General features: G+C 40.1%; 1 protein-coding gene across 1 annotated transcript in view; it reads left to right on the top strand.

The window, feature by feature from the left end:
* The window catches only part of PEPD (peptidase D), a 699,082-nt gene that overhangs the window by 219,225 nt on the left and 465,338 nt on the right, over window positions 1-14,519 (top strand). The window contains exon 7 of the mRNA XM_044081883.1: window positions 7,609-7,653. Coding sequence (XP_043937818.1) covers window positions 7,609-7,653 — 45 coding nt within the window. The remainder of the gene's footprint in view (window positions 1-7,608; window positions 7,654-14,519) is intronic.

Here is a 14,519-nt window from a genome sequence, read left to right as displayed (position 1 = left end):
TACTGGTAGAGGTGGAGTCACCAACTTTGACAGTATGTGTTATGCTGGTGAGGCAATTGGCTACCCATCTAGTGACATAAGGGTTAATCCCCAACTGAGAAAGTTTTTCAGTGATGCCTGAGTGGGAGATTGTATCAAAAGCTTTGGCAGGGATTTGGTGACCTTCTCAAAAAAGTCTACTGGGTTTAATAAACATGATCTACCAATAACAAAACCAAATTGGGTTGTATCTAGTGTTTGAAGGTCACCTATGTCCTTGTTGATAAGGACCATGATGATTCTTTCCATGGTCTTGCAGATGAGACTAGTCAGACTTATGGATCTATAGTTCCTAGGGTCTGTTGATGGGCCCTCCTTTGTGCAAGGGGGGATTACTGTTGCTGTTCTCTGCTGGAACAAAGCCAGTTCTCTGGCTTTGGTTAAAGAGATCACTAAGTGGGTCTGCTAGGTCCTGTTTTAGATTGCTTAATAAGCATCTTGGGATGTTATCTGGTCCCATTGAGGCCGTGATTTTGGCCTTGGAGAGCGCAGATAAGTCCTGATCTGTAGAGATAATAGGCAGAGGGCTGATGTAGTGTGTGCTTTGGGTATGGTAAGGGGGGGGAGGCGTGACCTTTCCACCAAATTTGTCAGCTAACAGGTTGGCAATTTCGTCCAGTGCAGTGAGTGGTACCATGTATTACCAGTACTGCACAAAGCTGGGCATTCTATTTTAGGTTTTGGGGATAGTTAAAGAATGCTTTATGATTACCCTTAGCTTGGGATGCTATTTTAGCTTCATACTTGGCTTTAAAAGATTTCATGAGATTTCTGATTTGTTTGTTCAAGCTGAGGAGGGAATTCTTCCTCTGCCGAGTCAGTTCACTCTCATTTTCGGACATCAGTCTCTTCCCCAGAGCATTTGAATTAACAAAGTCCAGGAATGTCTGGGCAAGCATTTGTGGTCGTATATGTCACCCAGTTGATGGACAGATAGCTGAAGTCACCCATGAGTAATGTGTTGGGCTGTATGGAACGTAATTCCAGTAAGTCCAGATAAGGCAGTGTTTCTTTCTTGGTTTGAAGAGGGGGGCCTATAGCAAGCAGTGATGTGGAAGAGGGGGGCCTATAGCAAGCAGTGATGTGGTAGGGTATTTTGCCTAGAGTTAATTGGACATGAAGTACGAGAGAGTCCTACTTTAACCAGTCTCAAGGTGTACTTGGCTTTAATGAAGATGGATACACATCCACCTTTGGTTCTTTCATGCTCATTTGAGATCTAAATGTGTGAAAGACATTGTAGCCTTGCACAGCCAGGGTGCTCTCCATGGCCTTGAACCATTCTCAGTAGCTACACAGATGTCAGCATCTTTCAACTTGAGGAGCGTTTCCAGGGAGTGCAGCTTCATGTTTAGACTTCTAGCATTAAGCAGCAGAACCTTGAGTTTGCCTATGGTTAATTTTTTTACGTCTGAAATTTTGTTATTTTGACATTGCCTAAAACGGCACTATGGGGGAGGCAAGCACCTTTACCAGTATCCGAAAGCCTTGAGGAAACGTGTGCAGGCCATCTCTGGCAAAGCAGCGTGGCTTCTCAACCATGTCATACCAGGCTGATACTGGATCCCCCTGGACTGATAGCAGCTAAGCATATTATTGAAGTCAACCATTTTTTTCCTTATACTGTGGCATCATACTGGTAGAAGGTGCAGTGCCACTTAGGGCTAGGGCATACCAGCGTGTGACATAGTCCAAGACTTCATTCATGTCTCTCTTCATGTAGTCCAGAGAGGTACATCTCAAGTCATTCACCCAAACATGAACTATGACCAAGTCATAATGGTACTTTTTGAGTGACTTGAGTGCATGCATAATCTGATGGATCCTGGCACCTGACAGGCAGCTAACTGACTTTCTCCTTGTCCAACTTGGTGAGGGAAACATTTGTGTGAGTCACTTTGGAGTCGCCTATGAGCAGGACATTAGGCATAAAGGTGTTTTGCCTTGGTGGCTTATTTTTGAGACCCATTTGTATGTGTTATGTGCAGTGGTTTCCAGTTGCATAACAGTGTGTGCACTTTATTTACATTGGGAGGTCTCTGAACATTTAGTAAACTTCAGTGAGTACCCCCATATTTGTGAGTCTGTGTGTCCTGTCTTAAGTATGTATGAGAGGTGAAGTGTGTGTACTGGCAAACTGGTATTCGATTTGTTGTTGCATGATAAAAGTGATTCCAATTTCATAGTGTACTTAAATCTCTCACATAGGGTATTTGTTTGATGTAGGAGTAAATGTGTGGCTGTATGCCTGAGGCAATTACTACATTGCATCAATATTCCCATGTCAGTCAGGTTGGTCAGAGAAATTGAGAAACTGCCTGTCCATTATAGCAGGTTTTTACCGCATGAGCCATTAGGCAAAGGAGTGGGATAGATTGACCAGTTTGTGTTGCTAGGACTATCAAGGGTTGTTTAACTGAGGTTTGTGGATGATAGGTGTGGCAACGCTACTTACTGCACAACTAGGTTGCCTTTAGTGCAGCAGAGAAGCTTTTGAGGGTTTCCGTGACAGTTGTTTCAAGGTGTTTATATCGGGCACTGCTAACCCCTATGCACTGCACAAATGCAAGGCTTAAATTACAGGCAAAATTAAACGGTTTTAAGCAAATCTACCAATACGTAGGTACACAGTGAACCTTCCTCCAGCAATCCCTAGCTCAGACAATGCTGGATCCACACTGTTCTGCCACAAGGGTGCAGAGGAGCCCTTCCTAATGTAAGATGGCTGATTTTGTGCTCAGGTGTAAAAAAAAAAACAGGCTAGATTCAGCAGGTCTGAGTCTAGACTATGTTATCTAGGCTGAAAATTCAGTTGAAAAAGTGTAAAAAGTATGCAGTAACAAAAGTAAAAAAGCAGACAAAGAATGCACTGAGCAGATACAATGCAATATAAAAAGTGCAACAGAGACACAAAATACACTTATGTTTTTGTCATGGATGCATTGGATTAAAGCAGAATCACTCTGGACTTCTAGCAAAGGGTGCCAAATACCAAGTAGCTCCAGTTAACACTCAATGCATAACAGACTCTTTCAGTGTGGAATTATGAAGAACATGGGCTCTTAAGGATCAGAATGAGGAACGTACTTCATAATGAGGTACATTTCAGAAGTGTGGTGACTAAGCAGAGGGCTACACACCTGTGCGTGTAGTTTGATCTTGATCACCATGCTGAGGATTCCTAGCTGAAAGGATAAGGCTGTTAAGGGAAAACTCAACACCTTTCTGCTCCGAGTGTCCTGTTGGCTCAGTGTCACTGCAACCAGCATTAAATGCTTGAGGTTTGAGTCCTGAGTGAGAACTAAAACGGACGTTTCATTTCAATGATCCCCATAGCTTGATCAACAGACATTCATCAGACTATCATTAACAAACTGAATGCAAACAGACGAAATATACCATACTTGTGTTTATTTTTGCCATTACCCTCAAATAAATAGAACTTCAGTGAACTGTGAGGTTTAAAAGTGACAGCAGCGAGCTGCATTTTTGTTGTGCAGTTGTCTCAACAGTCACATTCACTTACTGGTTGAATTTGATTGCGGACATATTTGAATGAGATAGATGGCAGCAGTTAATGGGGCAAATGTTTCTTTTTGTGGATTTCTGTATCAGCCCAGTGGTTCCCTTCCTGCAACAGCTGACCCATGCATTACCCACTTGGGTCAGAGCCTTCTGTCCTGTTGACTTACAGGTGGTGGCAAATCTTTTGTTAGGGAGTGAGCCAGTCCTGAGTGGAGGCATCACCACTGCAGTGACCTTAGTGGTCTCCCTCCCCATGATGGAGAAAATAACATCAGCCAGTCCCTCCAGCACCCATGTTACTAGTCAAACGCTGGTAGTCTAGGGTACAATAAGGAGATTATTCTTCTTTAATATGGAACCAGTTAGCAATTTTTATTTAGTCAGTGAAGTAGTTTGCATACAAAATGTGTGTCTGTATTTAAATAAGTATCACTATTTGATTTTAAAGTGACAGTCACTTCCCCACTGCTGTTGAGCTCCGAGTTGATCACATTATTCTGAAGGTCTAGTACCTCCCACATGAGTGTGAATGGTCTTCATTTCTTACAGTAAATGCCATAACTGTTTACTGTATTGTGTTTTCTGTTTTTAGTATATGTATCAAAATTGTGTACTTCAGTGAAGGTGATTTCCAGTGGATATTGTCAGGTGTTTTGTACTTCCTTTACTTCATCTACATAGGTAAGTACTACACTAGTTGCCCTTGTGGACTGTTTTAAGCCTAACCAATTTCTGTCAAAGGTGAGAATCAAAGCCTGTACCTTGTATCTGTGAGGTAAATACCTTAACTGTTATGCCAAACCCCAGCCCAAGGTCCTGTAGCTTTAGCTTTCAGATAATGTACATATTGTATACAGTACTACTATTTAGGTTCATAGGTAAGTACTAGGCTATCAGCCCTAGGGCCATAAGTCTAGCCAAATGAGGTTCCCTGGCTTTCACCACCCAAGAAAGTTATTTTCGTGTTCCTCTGTCGAGCAGAGCCACAGCAGTGATCCCCAGGTGAATTTCCTGTTTCTTATCCAGTTGTCAAGATTTCTTTTAAGGAGGGCTAATGAGGAGCTTTGCTTGACATGAATGGGCAGCCTATCCCAGAACAAGGGAAGTCTGTGGGACAGGAATTCATCCCTTCAGCATTTTCTGTTTATTGTGGTGACAAGGTTTAAGTCCCTGGAGTGTGTGGCTCGGAGAGATTCTGATTTCTTTAAGTGTATCATGTCCATCAGGTTTGGGTTAGACATGGCTTTGTACATTAGGCAGAGGTCGCCTCGGAGTAGGCGATATGCAACTGAGTAGAAGTTTTTGAGACTGTTTGCATATGGCATCTGTTTGAGGTTGGTGATCTTCTTAGTGAGGTATTTCTGTGGCCTTTCCAGCTGTTGCAGATGTCTTGCGAGGTATATGCCAAATGGGGTGTACTCCGTGATGGGTCTAATAAGGGATCATTTAATGCACATTTTTATATATATATATATATATATATATATATATATATATATATATATATATATACACATACACACACACACATGTATATTACAAGGAGTAGCTACAGCTATTCACTACGTCTGTTTTTGAAATGGGCCCCTTACAGTTTCTTTTCTTTCATTTACATATATTTTTTATATTTAATATAATCATGACTATGGATGTACATATTTTATTATGTATAATTATAGCCTTTATGGTTCCATAGTCTATTATGATTTTGTTTTTGTGATGTCTTTGGAACTATCTGTTTCAGGTGTAACATAAATATTAGCCATGGTCTCAGGTATAGTGTTAGCCAGTTCACAATACATCATGTATTATTCATGAGTTTCAACAGCACTTTCATGTGCTTATTGGTTAGCACTCTGTATAAATTTGCATTTTTTTTATTGTGTCTATTTTGATTGTTTGCTCAACACTGAAGAAGGCATCATTTTGCCGAAACCAGTCTGTTTTTTATTTATAATAAAAGTCTGATCATTCACTATCTTGTTTTGGGCTGCATATTCGACTGCTAAACCTTGCTGGCAATTTTTGTTTCTTCATCATTCTGGGTGATGGCAGGATGCTACTCAGGGCTAGTGTCATACCTGCCTGGGACACATGGTCAGAAAGCTCTTCCATGTCTCCATGTAGTCCAGGGAGGTACGTCTTGGGTCATTCACTGCAACATGGACAATGACAGAGTCATATTTGTACTTGTTGTGGAGTGACCGGAGTGCATGAGTTATTTGCCAGATCCTGGCACCCGGCAGGCAACTGACAGTAACATTCTCCTTGTTTAGCCTGGTGAGGGGGATGTCAGTGTGCCTGACTATAGAGTCGCCAGTGACTAGTGTGTTGGGTATGTTTTGTCTTATGGGCTGAGGTTGAGCGGCACACTGATTTTGTGGGCTATGTGTCATTTGCGTAGTGTTGGGGGGGGGGGTTGCTTGCATTTCAGCTTTGGAGGTCTCTGTTGTTTGGGCAGATTTTTATTGAGAGCCTCCACGAATGTAGGTATGTGTTTTGTGTTACTATGTGTGGGTTTGGGTGGTGCATGTTTTGATGGACTATGTGTTGAGTGCGGTGTGGTATTAGCCTTCTCCTCTTGACTGTCTAGTCCAGTTTTGGCTGGAGAGTGCTTGGCTTCTAGTTTGGTTATATAAGTGCATCTCTCACAGGTTGTAGTGTTGGGTGGTAGGAGGAGAGGGTTGGCAGTGTACATGAGGCAATTGCTACATTGCCTCCAAGATGCCCAGATTCATCAGGTGGACAGGAGAAAACACCAGGAGCTGACCCTTGGACAATGCATGGTTAGTGCTTATTAATTTAAGTACTGGGAGATGATTTCCTCTTGATTAGTGAGGAAGGTTGAGTGCTGCAGTAATTTGTAGATTATTTAGTGCTTGCAGTGAGATTTGGACAAGTGCTGAGCACAAGGAACAGTTTTTAGTGCTTAAACTAGAAGACTGGCTAGTTCTAAGGGAAAATTTGAAGAGCAGATCTGCCACCTGGAATAGTTTAACCACAGATAAACACTGCTGCACTATGCACAAAACTGCGCAGACATGGGTTTTTAAACAGAAAGATGAAAGGAATAGAAATAGCCCAAAATGGCCAATAAAACTACAGATTCTGAGCTGAAACCACTCCTCAAGCCGACAGGCTGTTTCTAAGCTCACCACTCTCACTGATGAACAGAGAAGCTTCCCTCTATCTTAGAAAGGTCTGGCAACACAGAACTTACAAACAGCCTAGAATTCAGCAAAATCTGAAAACCGGACTCTACTAGCTCTAGAAAGGTGGGAAACGAGTACAGAGATAGGGTTTTTTGTTGTTTTTTGTTTTCAAAAGTTAAAGCAGATACAAGAATAAAAACACTTTTAAATGAGAGAAAAAAGGCTATCGCACTTGAGTGTATAGAATTTTACAATTAAACAGATAAAAAAAACTTAAACGAAACAATCAATTAAAGTGCAACAGTATAAGAAAGAATTCAAAAAAATGCACTTTGTTTTATTAGATCATGAGATGCCCCTTTACAGTACTGCTAGGCCTACAATAAAATGGAGTAGAAATATAGATTACAATTAATTATATATAATAAGAGTAATCACGCATAAACAGTCATGAGCAACCTTGTATGTGCAGTTTATGTAATTCCTGAGACATGCTTACAGCACTAATACATTAATATTTTCATAAATTAGTTTGATGTGCAAAGATAAATGTATTAGTTTTTTTTTTGTTTGTTTTAAATGTTAGTGCACAATGTTATTGTCATGTAATCATTATTAACTGGAAAAATTAAAATGGGTTAAGTAGTGTAATGTTTTATTGAAGTGCTTCCTTTTTGGGGAAAAGAAAATGAGATTGTGTTATGATGTGATGTATTAAACTTATTCGGTATTTTTCTTTTCATAAATTAGTTTGGTATTTGGCCAACTAATGCAATCCGAACCCAAGTATAGTACTCAGTCTAGCATTTAACATGGCATTCTGATTATTTAATTATCGCACAGCTACAGAATATAATGAAATCATCTTAAAACATTTCCTTTTTTTTTTCAGATTTAAAGTGAATAATACTATTCTGCATCCAGAAATCGTAGAATGGTAGGTATTATTTTTGTTTTTCATTGTACAGCTGTCAAATAGCTGTCAAATTATGTAGCTTGATGTTGCTTGTAAACTGAAGATGTTAACCAGGTGTTACCTGCAAACATGAACTGCTACCATCACCATTTTAAGTGTTGATGTGTCTGCCATTTTTTGAGGTATTGGTTTGGGGATGTCTGTCATTTACACGCATCACACACCTACAAATCATTCAGAAGATCAGCAATTCATCTACTGTATTTTCCAAAGTCTTGGATTTAGAATTCATATTTTTATTTTATTTAGAAATTATATTTTCTAGATGTGGGTTACGTAAGATTTACCATTCTCGTGTATTGTCAAGTAAAGTTACAGGATTTGACAGCGTTATGAATAATAATTCTTGGAAGGGGGTAAGAGTTAAAGTGGCAATTTTTTTTTTTTTACATAACTGGATAGATTTGAACATAAAAGCAAAGTCTGTTGTGAGCAAATCTCACTCCCCTGCTTTTGGCTTCCTGTTTTATATTGTTGTCGTGCAGTAGGTCCTCTGTTGACTGGTAAAACTCATGTTGTCTGTATACATATGCATTTGTGTGTGTGTTTGTGTGTTAATGTGTTTCATATATAATATATGTGCATGATATGCTCACAGACACACACTCAGATTTGAAAAATTTTAAAGAGTTACTACTTTTTATTCAGTCCATCTAATTCTGTACTTCAGGAAGACATACATACTGTTTGTTGAAAGGCATGATCTCCCTTTGACAAAACCAAACTGTGTGGGATCCAGAATTTGGAGATTGTCAATGCCCCTGTGTGTATAAGGTCCATGATAATGCATTCCATGGCCTTGCAGATCAAGCTAGTTAGGCTGATGGACCTGTAATTGCCTTGGTCGGTGGACGCTCCACCTTTGTGCAGCGGGATGACACTGGTTGTCCTCCATTCTGCTGGAATGAAGCCGTTGCACAGGCTTTGGTTGAATAGGATGCCTAGTGGTGCTGAGAGTAAGACACAGCCAGGAATGTTGTCAGGTCCCATGGAGGCTGTATTTTTTGCCATTGAGAGAGCATTAATAACCTGTTCCCTGGTGATGAGGAGAGGGGAGCAGGTGCTGGGGTTGTCCTGGTTTACTGATGGGGGGACAGGGGGTGAAGTTTTCACTGAACTTGTCTGCTAGCAGGTTGGTTATATCTATAGTGTTTGTGCATGTGGTGTTCTTAACCACCAATTCAGAGCAAATTTGGGAGTTACCTTTGAGATTGCGGACGTATGCGACGAATGCCTTGTGATTGTCCTTAGTGGATGTGGCCAATTTGGACTCAAAGTTAGCCTTAAGAGGATTTCACCAGTGACTTTATTTGGTTGTTCACACAAAGGAGAGATTGCTTCCGACTTGGCACCTGCTCCTTCTTGGTCCTGGACAGCAATTTTTTCCTTTTATTATAGAGTCTGTTTGTTGCTAAGATGATTTGGTCCTGTCAGGTATTGCTGAGTCCATACAGCTGTATAGGTGCTCATGTAGTTTTTTGGTGTAGGCTTGGACATTAGTACTTGTTCCAGCTGAAGAGATGGTGGCTGCGAAGCTGCTTATACCTGTTCTCAGGAGGTTGTAGTCAGCTTTTGAAAAGTTATGTTTGACCATGGCAAGGGGGGGGTCAGGGGAGATGGTGACTTCGAAAGTGATTGCTTTATGGTCAGATCTTACCAAGGAGGATGACACTGTAGAGGTGCTACAGTGGAAAGGGATGAATAAAGTGCAAACTTGACTGGGAGTAAAGGGAAAAGGAAAGACATCTGACAGTCACTTACCAAAAGAGCAAAACATCAGATAAAAGGGTCACACAAAAAAGCCATGTAGGCAAAAACATTAAAAAGACTAATAAACCAGAGTCTTCATTTATTAATACCCAAAACCTTCTCTGAATGAAGACCACCAGGTTAATTCAAGGTCAATGCAAATGCATTGCATCTGGTCAAATAAAACAACAATACTAGTTAGTTTTACCTTGCAATCACTCTTCTTGACTCTTCTGTCCTTCTGGAATTCCACATTAATTCCATGATTAGTCATTTGCTGTGTGTCATGCATATAATGTGCATTTTATTGTTTACTTATCCTGGTCTGAGACTGAAATTGGCCAGTGGTCTACCTCCATTAAATACTGACAGTAAGGCTAGTTGGTTTTCTGGAGAACGGCAAATTGTTGGATAATTATCAACATGGATTCCATGGAAAAAGGCCCTGTCAGTCCAGTCTGAATCTTTTATGACTGGTTATTCTGGAATTTATCAAAATAACATGATTAGTGTTCTGCAGATCGACTGTTTGCTAATTAAGTTGTTGACTCAAGTCACTCAGAAGAGACTGATAAGCAAAATGAATGGACTTGGAGTAGGAGAAAAGTTGATCAAAGGGGTAAAAGGTATTTGGGTGGCAAAGAATAGTAGTTAGGGTTGTCCTATGAAAGGAAAGAGAAGTAGTAGTGGGATTCAACAGGGGTCACCCCAATGTATTTGTTTCATTATTGAAGGCCATTAAGAGCTGTTTCACATTTCTAGTAGATACTGTGATCAAGCTGTCACTGGAGGATGGGGAAGCGAACCTTCCAAGGTATGTGACGAGACTGGCAAAGTTGGCTGAGAAGTGGCATCTAAGCATTAATGCACAGCATAAATCAGTTTGGACAACTCGCACGGTAAATTGCTACTGATGCACAAATAGAAACCAACTGGATAGTGATTTGTCTGTGGTTATTATCCATTGCAGAGTTGAAACCAGTTAAAATCTCATCAAGTTTATAGCCAATGAATAGTTTGGCAACACTTAGAAGGACCAGTTAATTTACCCACTTGAGAACTGTGTATAATATTTAGTTACATATGTCCTCACAAGGATAGAGATATCAAGCTACTTGAGAAGGTACAAAGAATGATGACCCGGGTAGGGTAACACCAAGAAGGCCAGTTCATTTACCCACTTAAGTAACTAAATTTTAAAATCTACATCTCTTATGTCCACACAGGGATAAAAATATCGAGCTACTTGAGAAAGTATAGTAAGGAGAATAGAGTACAATGGCAGATTATGAGAACTAAACCTTTTTCTCTTGTCAGGCAACTGTAGTACTATGTTCTGTGAAGACTCCAGGGACCAGTTCACTTACTTGGTCAACAAATGAATGCATTTTTTTAACAATAATTCTATTTCTGGTGTCTATACCAGGATAAGGGTATCAGTCTTGTCAAGATGTAGAAAAACTACAAGAGCAGTAAAAGATGTGGTGGACAGGGAGAGGTTAAGGGAGCCAAATTATACATCTCACTTCAGAACAAGAAACTGTGTGGGTGCACAGGACACTGAGGGAACAGTATTCTGGCATACAGCCAAGGAGGAAAGAGGTAGAAGAAGGGACATAGCTAAAGATTAAGGATGCAAAATTCAGCCTGGAAATTAGAAAATACTTTTTCATTGAACTGTAGTGAATAAGTAGAATAGGTTACCTCTGTAAATAGTTGACAGTTGGACCACAGAGTCTTTAAGAAGACTTGGGATTAAATGTGAGAAAATGGAACAAAGGAATACTTGAATGTAAAAAAAAAAAATAAAAAAAAAATAAAAATGTCTGTATTGGAAAATGAGAAGTCACCATCACTGTTTATAGGCAATTGCATACCTCTCAGCTGTCTGGATTTTTGCAGACTGTCCAGATTTTTGCCTCATATTTTTAATGTGTTCATAATAAAATGTGTGTTTTTTTTTGGCAAATCATTGAGGATTGAAGTCGCTAAATAATGACATAAATTTGACTTTCAGACTTATATCCTTCAGAAAAATGCATGCTAATGTAAACCCTGTTATTCCAGCAACTTTCTGTGTTCATAAGTGCAATATTTAAAATCTATCCCTGATTTTGACTATCTGTTCTCCCATATATTTTTTTTTTTTGGCTTTTTCCAGATTTCTTGTGCTTAGTCATTAAGAGGCATAGACATTTGACAAGACTTGAGCTGGAGTGCTGTGTGCATCTGTGGAAAGATGACATAGGCAGTACAGCTAATTCTGAGAAGGGCAACAAAAGTATGCATGGTCTGTCTGAGAAGCCATAGAAACAGAGACTAAGAGCTTGGTGTGTATAGGCTTAAAGAAAAGAACTGTGGTGGACAGGCATGACTAAAACATTTAAGTGGCATAATTAAATCAAGGAAATGACCCTCCCACCTCTTGGGTGTCTCCGCCCATACCTCTCAATCTGGAAACATCAAAAATCTGGACAAAGGCACATGAAAAATAGGTACAAATCTGTACGCTGGTTAACATAAAATTTGCATACATAATTATATAACCCCCACCCACTTAGTTGGAATTGTGGGATACCAACTTTCATACACAAACTGAAGCTTGGATCACAAGGGGTGTGAATAAGCACAGAATCAATAGTCTTCAGCCCAGACTCTGTAATAAAAACATGACATTCTTAATAGTAATATTTTTTATCATAAAATTAGGATAAAGGGCGGCCATGGTGGTGCAGCTGTTAGCTTTCCCGCCTCACAGCAAGAGGTTCTCTGATTTGATCCTCAGCTGGGGTGCCTTCTGTGCGGAGTCTGCATGTCCTCCCTCTGGTTGCGTGGGTTTCCTCCTGGTGCTCCGGTGTCCTCCCACATCCCAAAGACATGCTGTAGGTGGATTGGACACTCCAAATTGGCCCTAGGCATGAGTGCGTGCATGTGTGTGCCTTCTGTGGAAGGTTGGGTACTGGGCTGGCAACTCAACACTGTAAAACTCCACTGCCAATCATGAAAGGTGATCCGCTGTGGCGACCCCTAACTGGAAAAAGCCAAAAGAAGAAGAAGAAATCTAGCAACTCCAAATGGGTACAGAAAGAAACAATGCATGGAAATAAAGAATGCAGTTTGGGAATACAAAATGGGAGGCTTAGTGGACTGTTTAACAGCCCTTCTGAAGAGGCTTCTAGAATGCATTTTGTCATGCTTAGAAGGATGGCAGTTTGATAAGTAGATCTTCCTCAGTGAGGTCTCCAGTTGGGTTTACCTATATTTACCATTTTAGTTTGACATAGTTTTATTGGTTAGGAGTGTACATGGTCCTGTGTTGACTGGTGTCTTACTCTACACTAGGATAAGGCAACTAGTCCCTAAATCAATCAGACTCTTACTTCAGAGCTGCCCCTTGCCAGACCATACCTAACACCTGCAAAGCCCGTCCACCATCTGTTAGCCTGTCACTGACCTCTGACCTTTTTGAATCGCACTTTTTAGCTTTTCATAGTTTTTTTCTCTTTTGGAAATTTAGTGTCAAAGTTTCAGGATTTAAATCTTACCTTATCATTCAGAGTTTGTAATTTTAGTTAGTTGACCCAGACCACCAAAGAAAAATCAGTGTAGGATATAGAACCATGTGTAGACATTCTTAACACTCTAGTGAAGAAAGCATTGAAAATAAAGATCAATCAGAAAAGCCATTGTAGCAGGGATTCAATCATTGTATATCTGAAAACAGCACACTGATTTCTGAGCTTTGTTGGGATGCAATATTTCAGTTTAGTCGCACACAAAAAATGCTCATATGCACACTTGCAAACAAGAAGACACTTATTAGTTAATAATTATAACCAACCATCTTATTGAATCATAATTCCATAGTTGATGGTGCAGTTGTCTTTTCACAGGCAGAATCCACAATTAATTAAGTTGTTTTTCGTTTTTTGCGACACTGCTAACTTTTATTCCTTTAATTCGTCAGGAAATGTCTCATTACAGTGCATTAATTTGAGACTGATGCATCAGACTGGCTTCAGTGAAGTGGGACTTTAAAGTAACCCCAAAGTTTGGTGAGCTTAGACACAAGTTGTATTAGTGGAGGTGCAGGAAGAACATTTACCTCTATGTATCTTTGCAGCAACATAAGACTTTTTTTATCAAAGCATATTCAGTATAGCTGCCTCAGTGTAACAGACTTTAGCATAATAAGCCATATATGTACGAAGGATATTATTACAACGTACTAAGCTGTGTAGACCCCATGCAAGATAAAAATATTGGAGAATGCCGATATATGACTGATGACCGTCAGTGCTGGTATTTTGATCTTGCGGATGTCAGGATTCTGGGATTTATTGTTTTGCAATTCATTGTTTGCCTATTTCATTCCAGTGTCCTAGACCTGCAAAGATGGTGTACAAGAAAGATCCGCAAAAGAAGTTTCTGACAGATGTGCACATGCACACATGGGAAGAGACATTATTAACATTTGTTGACCGGGAAAGTCCACTGGGTCAGAGACCCATTTTCAGTGGAGGCCCAGGGAGAAAAATAAAACAAGAAGTTTACAATTGCATAGTAGTGTTACATCATTTCCTTCTTTGGTGAGATTCCAGTCTCCTATTTAGTAAGAATACACTAATAAATGTGAAGACTGGGATGTTAAGTTGTCAATCTCGCCTTCATTCTTGCTGGATGGGTTCGGAGCCGATCCTCGGCTCCGACTCGGCACTTGCTAAGCTCGAGAGTCACTTTTACCAGCTCGAGGCAGCCCCATATCCCATGATGCAAGGCGGTAAATATCCAGATCTCGTTTGCCATTTCGCTGATGAGGTACTCGTTTTACCAGCTCTTGGTAAGTAATTTGTTATACAAATTTTAGTCACCCCATTCCTAATTTTCTCTCATATTTTAGTTTATTTGACATTTTTAGATAGCTGTAGGGTCTCTAGCTCTAGTTTTCCTTTCCCTAGTTATATTTATTTCATCGGGCCTTCAATCCCCTCCCATCCCTTCCTGTCAGGGTGTGTGTGTGGGTTTATTTTTTAATTTAAATTTCTGAATCTGGGACTGTGTGAGTAGTGTGTTGTGTG

This window comes from Protopterus annectens, chromosome 8.part1 (assembly GCF_019279795.1).
Source record: "Protopterus annectens isolate FY-2018-M chromosome 8.part1, PAN1.0, whole genome shotgun sequence".
Taxonomy (NCBI): Eukaryota; Metazoa; Chordata; order Ceratodontiformes; family Protopteridae; genus Protopterus; species Protopterus annectens.
This window is presented reverse-complemented; position numbering and strand designations above follow the sequence as displayed.